The 7208-nt window shown below is 48.4% G+C and overlaps 1 protein-coding gene across 1 annotated transcript; it reads right to left on the minus strand.

Moving 5' to 3' along the window:
- Positions 1-440: 440 nt before the first annotated feature.
- On the minus strand, positions 441-5007 carry sost (sclerostin). The gene is made up of 2 exons (XM_076152284.1): positions 4540-5007; positions 441-1976 (listed from the first exon to the last, which is right to left on the minus strand). The coding sequence occupies exons 1-2, from the start codon at positions 4820-4822 to the stop codon at positions 1567-1569; spliced, it is 693 nt and encodes a 230-aa protein (XP_076008399.1). The 5' UTR covers positions 4823-5007; the 3' UTR covers positions 441-1566.
- Positions 5008-7208: the final 2201 nt, after the last annotated feature.

Below are 7208 nucleotides of genomic sequence, written 5' to 3' on the forward strand. Positions count from 1 at the left end.
TAAATATGCAGTTCATTCTTTATAACAGTCCTTCTTTGTGTCCCCGCCCGGTCACGTAAGGGCGCCACCGCCAAAGACCGCACAGGTACGATATGTACAATCGGGGTTACTACGCCGACGGCTCTCTCAGCTCAACACCACAGACGCCTTCCAGTTGCTATTTCATACGGAACAATCGAGAAAGAAGCCAAACATTGTCCGTACGGTTTAGAGAACCCCAGATCAGGAAGCAATACGGGGGGAAAACAACAGAGCGCTGACAATATGTGGAAACGCTGAATGATCTCGTTGAAGCTCGGGGCAGAGGAGGTTGTGTTGTCTGCGTGGGAAGGCTGGGGATTTCAACTACAGCTCCCTGCCTGCATTCCTGCCTGATTTTTAGCAGCCAATGCAATGATTAGAACTGACATGCCGTCGCCATTTACCTTTTGAATCAGATCTTCTCCCGTCTGAGCTATTTATAGGTATTTAGGGAGCAGATGGGAAAGGGGAAGGTGTCAAATACTGTGGGACAACATGGTGGATGGGATTTTAGCAATGGCCGATTGATCGCTTTTCCAAAAAGAATTCGGGAGTGGGCGTGCTGGAGAGGTTACAACGCCGACCACGCGTGATCTCCCAATGCCGCTAGCGCACATGTGGACTTTTTTGGTGTGTCTGTTTGTGTGTCTGTGTGTGTGTGATTCGAGCAAACAGGAAGTGGCTCTGGCGAAAAGGGGGGGAAATGGCTTTTTATGACTCAAATCCAAAGGAGGAACGGGCTCATTTAGTAATTATGAGGGAGTCGGAGGAATGCCCAGTGCCCCCGTGGTGTTAGTGCTGACAAACTATTCACCCCCCTCCTCCTCCCCCTCTTCTTCCTCTTCCTCTCGCTCGCTCTCCATCTAGTCATGGGAAATGCGCTACTGTAACTGACAGGCCTGGCGCAGCTTGAGGAGAGCTTGGGGGGGGGGGAGCCGATCCGATCCTGAGGCCCTCACTGGGCTCTCTGGACCAGGGCCTCTCAAAACCTGTCAGCATCCCCCCCAGCCCCTCACACACACACACACTTTCAGAGCCCCCAGAACTACCATAGAGACGGATTACAACCATTTTGGAGCAGAGATGCACCTTTTCACCTGAAAGCAGAGCTGCGGTGTGGAATTCTCTTGGCGCTCCGCTGGATGTTTGTACAGGTGGATTTGAAGCCTTTGGCAGATTTCTCATCATGTTTGAAATCTGAGGGCTGACGGATTCAACACCATTGGCGTATTTGGGCGGGGAGGCGGGGGCTCATATGTTCGTGGTACTTCTCCTGAACAGTCACATGGTGAGCCCTGACAATTAGGAAGTCTCATTTCATAAAGCAGAGTTCAGGAATATGCAGGCGAGCGGCTGTAAAGCCAGTGTGTGGCGATCGGGAGTTAAAATCAGTCCAGCAATTAGCTTATGAATTCTCTTTGTAATTTCTCTCTCCCGTTTGAAGGAGACGTGTCGCTTGGTATGTTGTGGAATGTGTGCGTGTGTGTGTGTGTGTGTGTGAGTGTGCTTTGGTCTCTGTCCTTGCGTGGAGGATGAGGAGCGGCCTCAGTAAGAGTTGCTGATGACCGGCGTCGTGTTCTTTTCCCGGCTCTGAGACAAGCGGCTGTGCTTCTTGTTCCGCCGCGGCTTTGGGATCTCTTTGGCCTCTGACTGGTTGTGATGCCGGCTGTAGCGCTTGCACTTGCAGGAGGTGACCACGCGGATTTTGTAAGTCCGTGTGTTGCTGTTCGGACAGTGCAGCTGGACCCTCTGCGTCCGAGAGTGGGCCGGCACGCAGCGGTAGTCCGAGGCGCTGCTCCTCCACCACTTGCCGCGGACGATGGAGTTTGGCAGGAGGTGCGCGGGCATGCACTGGCCCGAGCACACCAGCTCCCTGATGGGCTTGGCGCTGCGGCAGGGGCCGTCGGTGATGTAACGGGTGGAACGTAGCTCCCTGCAGCTCAGCTCAGAGGCACCTGGGTCGAGGAGAAGGATATCACAGTTACACTCGTGGCCTCGGCCCAACACAAACACTTTGATGTCCCGCACATTGGAAACGGACAGGCTGCGGTTTGAACACTTCGAGAATTACAGCTGTGTCCAATTGCAGCATGTGCTAATTTCTCATATTCTGTGTTTATGTCAACGTGACATCATCTATACATTGCGCACGTTGTGATTTGTGTGAATGATATAAGTCAGCATGGGTGGAAAACAACAGGAGGCAGATTTAAGCTGCACCACCGAGGCAGTTACAGCTTGAATAAGTGTGATAATAAAACTGTGGTATAAAAGCCTCTTCTCAGAAATTCACCATAACGCCAATCCGTGGCTCGCGGCCACTGAATTTGATTCATGGTCCGATTATTAGCTGACGATGGGGCTTGACAAAGAAATCCAGCTGGCAGCAATCAGCTGATAGCAAATCCAGACCAGAGGGCCATTAAACAGCTCAATCAAACCTAATGGAGGTTTTTTTGGGAGGGTTTTTTTTTTTTTTTGTTGTTGGAAGAAATGCTGGCATCCGACGTTTGGCCCTCGGGAAATGTATACGCCGACGGAAGGGCAAATTGCTGTCTGGTTATTTTAAGGTAGTAATGCGGCGGAAAGTACGATTCTGAGCAACCTGGACATCTGCCAGACTGATTTGAGAGAACACATCCAGCCCGTAACCTTAGATTTGAGCCGTGCGCGTGAGTTATTGTCCCACTTCTTCTTTTTTTTTTACAAGCGCTGTGTAAAAAAGGGGCAAAGGAACCGTCGGTTAAGAAATGATACACTCAGAGAGGGATCTGTTTTCCTCCGTGGCTTTCTTTGCGAAAAAGGGCTGAACAAAGGATTTATGTGAGATGACTTCTTCTTTTCTTCTCCCCATGAGAATCTGATCTAGTGTTATTCTGTGGCCACAGTTGAAGGGCTGGACCACAGTAGTATACAATGCTGGAGACGCGGATTCGGCAGCCGCTCGCATCAATTACCAAAGCGGCAGTCGGGGATCGCCTGCTGAGCTGCGAACATCTACGCATTTTCACCACATTTCCCCAATTCTGTCATTATGTGAGCCGAGGGTTTGAAAGGAACAACACCAGTACAATCTAGGCTACTGTGTGTGTTTGCCTGAGCTGTTTCTTCTCCCTCTGTGCCGGGACATGAACCTTTAGAAGAGGACTGAGGACTGGATGGAGGCCAGGCAGTGGTTAAAGCCTCGGCTGTGACCCCTGGGGGACCACGAGAAGCATCCCAAGAGGAAAACAGAGAGACTGATGAACAGCTTTATCAGAGAAAATAATCCCAGAGATAGGCCTCCCTACTCGTATTGATCCTTATCCGCTATGAAAACAGCGAAATGTGTTTTTACAACCCCAGTTCGGAGACTAATGGAAGAGAGCAGTGTGCAAAACATGAGCCTGTGGATAATTTCCTCATCCCGGCACCTGACGAGGTCATTTCCACAGACATGCAGGCAGAAACAGAGTCAAAGTAACAGATCTTGACACGGTAATAGCCTCTGTCAACTGCTGCTCCTCTAATCTAAATCAGTCATTTTTCCCGTCCGATCTCCGATTTTGAGCGGGCCCGTGATTAAATGAGTGCAAAACGGCGGGAATGTCACGCCACCCATCTTGAATCCATGAGGCGAGCAGGAGATTATCAGTCATGCTTGGGCCAATCAGAACGTGCAGCTCAACCTATATACCGGGCCACAGGTGGGAATCATTCTCAAAGGCAGCGTTGCATTTAAGAAGCAATTTCCCAAAAACCCCTAAGACAACCCCTAAAGAGCAAACTGTGGGGTTTTCTATTAGGGAGACATGCGGTTGCAATCACACAGTTATGTTGTAAGTAGAGCTTGACTAATAGTATAAAGAGAGGAGGAAATAACCTGGAAGACAATGTGAAAAAAAAAGCACCGAACTCCCTCTGAATGCACCACCACAAAAAGACAGCAGTGTGTGTGTGTGTATGTGCGCGCGCGCTCTCATCACTCAGCTGTGGCCATGAATTAATCGAAAAGAAAGCCCTTATCCCACACAGACCTATTCTTCATCTGAACATCAGTGTCTAGATTCCACTCATCTGCACCGCGAATAATAACTTTCATACAATTCTTTTGGAAATAAAAGTCGAATTCAAAAGTTTCATAGACTCGTCAGACTTGAAGGTGATTTCAGTCAAACAAATAAATAATCTTTCCTACACTGAAACACAACTTGTAAATCTGAAAGGTGATTTAAAAAGGTTTACATCCGATTTTATTCTACCTATATTTGTGAGTTAAATAGCAAATTAATAAATCATGGTCACTGACGCATGCTTTGTATTTTAATTACGTCTCGCGCACTTGTTCTCTAAGACACTGTGTGAACACATCATGGTGCATTTACTGTACATCTACCTGAATCCGTTTTTGCGCACTTTGGCATTAAATCATTAAAACATTCAATTACATTTCAATTCATTTCAATTTTCGTCTTTCCTTTCCTCCTCAAACATAGAACTTCTACATTCCCCACGTTCAACCCAAAGACAAATACTCACTGTAGGTGACTGTGTTTGCTGCTCTTCCTCCGTTCTTCGCCCTGTTATTCATAGTGTTGTTGTTGTGGTTGTTATTGTTGTTATTGTTGTTATTATTGTTGTTGTTGGGCGTCTGTATTGCCTCCTCCGGTGTCCGGGTGTTGTCTCTATACTCCGGTATGTTCCCCGGTATGTTCTCCGTGGCGTCGTTCTTTAGTACCTTCCATCCCCTCACGGCGGTGCAGCATCCCTGGAGCAGCAGGAGCGCCGAGCTGGAGACGAGTAGGGCCAGAGACACCTGCATGCTTGTCGGTCAGGACGGAGGGGTGGGAGCGATACAAAAAACCCACACACACACTCACACACACTCTCACTCACTCACTCACACACGCGCGCGCGCAACAAAAAAACCGCTGGAGATACGGTGGCCACTTTCTCGCCGAGTTGGTCAGTTCTACCCTCATGCGAGCGAGAGAGACGCACGCGGTATTTAAAGGCCACGCACGGTGTCGTCAAGGCGCACAATTAAGGGCTTACACGCGCAGTGGGAGGGGTCGAACCCGGATGGAGGGAGGGAGGGAGGGAGGGAGAGATTCATTGAGAAACTACTAGAGGACAGAGGAGGAGGAGGAGGAGAGAGGAACAGAGAGGAGAGGAGGATCGCTGTTGTTGTTGGAATTAAATGTCATGATTTCCGCAGCGTTACGTCTGTGAAAATCTTTCTGTTGTTCCACACACACACACACTCACAAACATGCACACACAGAGATAAAACATTGACTCCAGTCTAATCAGTCCCTTCTCGCGTTATTACACCTGTCACGAGACTTTCCTCGTATATTGATGTGTTTGGTAAAATTTTTATCCACAGTAATCCTAATTTGTAATATCTGTGTGTGTGTGTGTGTGCGCGCGCGCGCGCTCCTCCCCATATCCCCCCCTTCCTCCTCTTCCTCCTCTCCTGGTGATACACACACTGAGACTCCTTCTTTTTCAAACACTGCCCTCTGGAGGGAGAGCGAACAAGTCCAGACTTGCAAAGGGGGGCAAGGATCAAGGATTAGGATTAGGATTAGGGCGCATTATGATCGGGGAAATGTCCGTTTCTGTCAGTGGGCAGGGGGCAAGTAGAGACAAGCCCGGGGCGAGTAGAGGGAAGAATAAAAGGGCAGGGAAGAGCTCTGAATAGGAACAGTGGTGTCACACACACTCGCTCACACACACACACTCGATGCTTTCATGTACCCATTCATTTGAGGGGGCAGAGATGCTCCCATAATCATACGTGCAACATCCCAAAGTCCATCCAGATTTTACGCAAAAGCCCCGAATCTGGGGTTTGCAGCACTATGTGGCCAACTGGTCCTCCGTCACAGTTTCACAATGGCGGTCATAATTGGGAATAACACCAAATTAAAATAATGACATTGTGCGATGTGTCTTAAATAGAACATCAGCCTGTCAACAACATCAGTGATTTTGGCTCTTCTTTGGTTCTCCACAGCCAAAGTTGAGTGTTTGTATCATGTGTGGACTGAAGAGTGAAGTTCTAGAGGTCAGGGTGTCACGTTTGTGGATTGTCTGCAGTATTCATTTGCTTTTAATGAGAATAAACCTATTTTTCAAGAGCAATTGTCAGACAATGTAAGTTTTTAAAGGAAAATGCCTCTCAGTTTCCTCTCTTATATCCTGCAGCAACCCTCTTCCAAAACCTAAATGGTTTTGTCAATTCAGCGTTCGCAGGTACAAACCTGCATGAAGAGTACGTGAGGAATCCTTAGCCCCCTTTATTGTCCGAATCAAGGAAGATCAAGTCCCAGATCACCCAGTCCCAGATCAAGTCCTGGTTTTGCCTTTCGGAAAGAATTGTTCACGTTCACGAGAATTGATGGGGGTGTTGTAACGTTTATGAATTTTGATGTTAAGCATGATTCTTTGTTTCCCTGAGCCAGGAGATTCTAAAGTAACCGGAGTAGACAGCTGTGTCCTCCTCGTGTGCGTGTGTGTGTGTGTGTAACCCTGCAGCTCTGAGGCCGTGCCAGAATTTTTTTAGTGAGGGAACGGATGAGTCCCGCTGTCTGCCGCAAAGCCAGCTCTGATTACAGCCTTTCTCCCCGACGCTGCGACGGATGTCAGTCACAGTCTCAATTTAGACCTCTCTGGGTTTCTCCGCAGGGCCCCCGGGGGGCTGCAAAGCACAGTCGTCTCCATCATGATAACGGCACAAACAGGCCCAAATAACAATCAGATGCTGGCCAGATTGCACGAGGGCCTCCGAGCGCCCGGAGGGATGGCTGAGCATATTTTTTTATGGAATCGTAAGAAAAACACAGTTTGCAGTCCATAAACAAACCGTGGAGCTCCCCGTGGCCAGTGTGGGGTTGTGTGATTCATCATACAAGTTTGTTAAGTATGTGATACACAGGTTAGAAATACATTCTTTTCAGCATAATCACAGGGTTGTGAAAGTAAATAAGGAGGTATTGTTACGACGCTGTGTGTCCAAAACTCTCGCAGTGTGTTTAACTCTGGGTTTCGGAGGGGTAAATTATTCATAATGTGTCCGCTGCGATTATGCAAAGTGAGCTCAAGCTGCAGGTTTCTGGCTTTCTCACATCAATGCTTGGACCAAAAAAATGTTCCCGTCAGAGCCTCGTGATCCCGCTAAGAGAGCGAACGGGCAAGCAAAC

This window comes from Genypterus blacodes, unplaced genomic scaffold (assembly GCF_046128005.1).
Source record: "Genypterus blacodes isolate CSIRO-AG114 ecotype Tasmania unplaced genomic scaffold, CSIRO-AGI_Gbla_v1 ptg000055l_1, whole genome shotgun sequence".
NCBI classification, from domain to species: domain Eukaryota; kingdom Metazoa; phylum Chordata; class Actinopteri; order Ophidiiformes; family Ophidiidae; genus Genypterus; species Genypterus blacodes.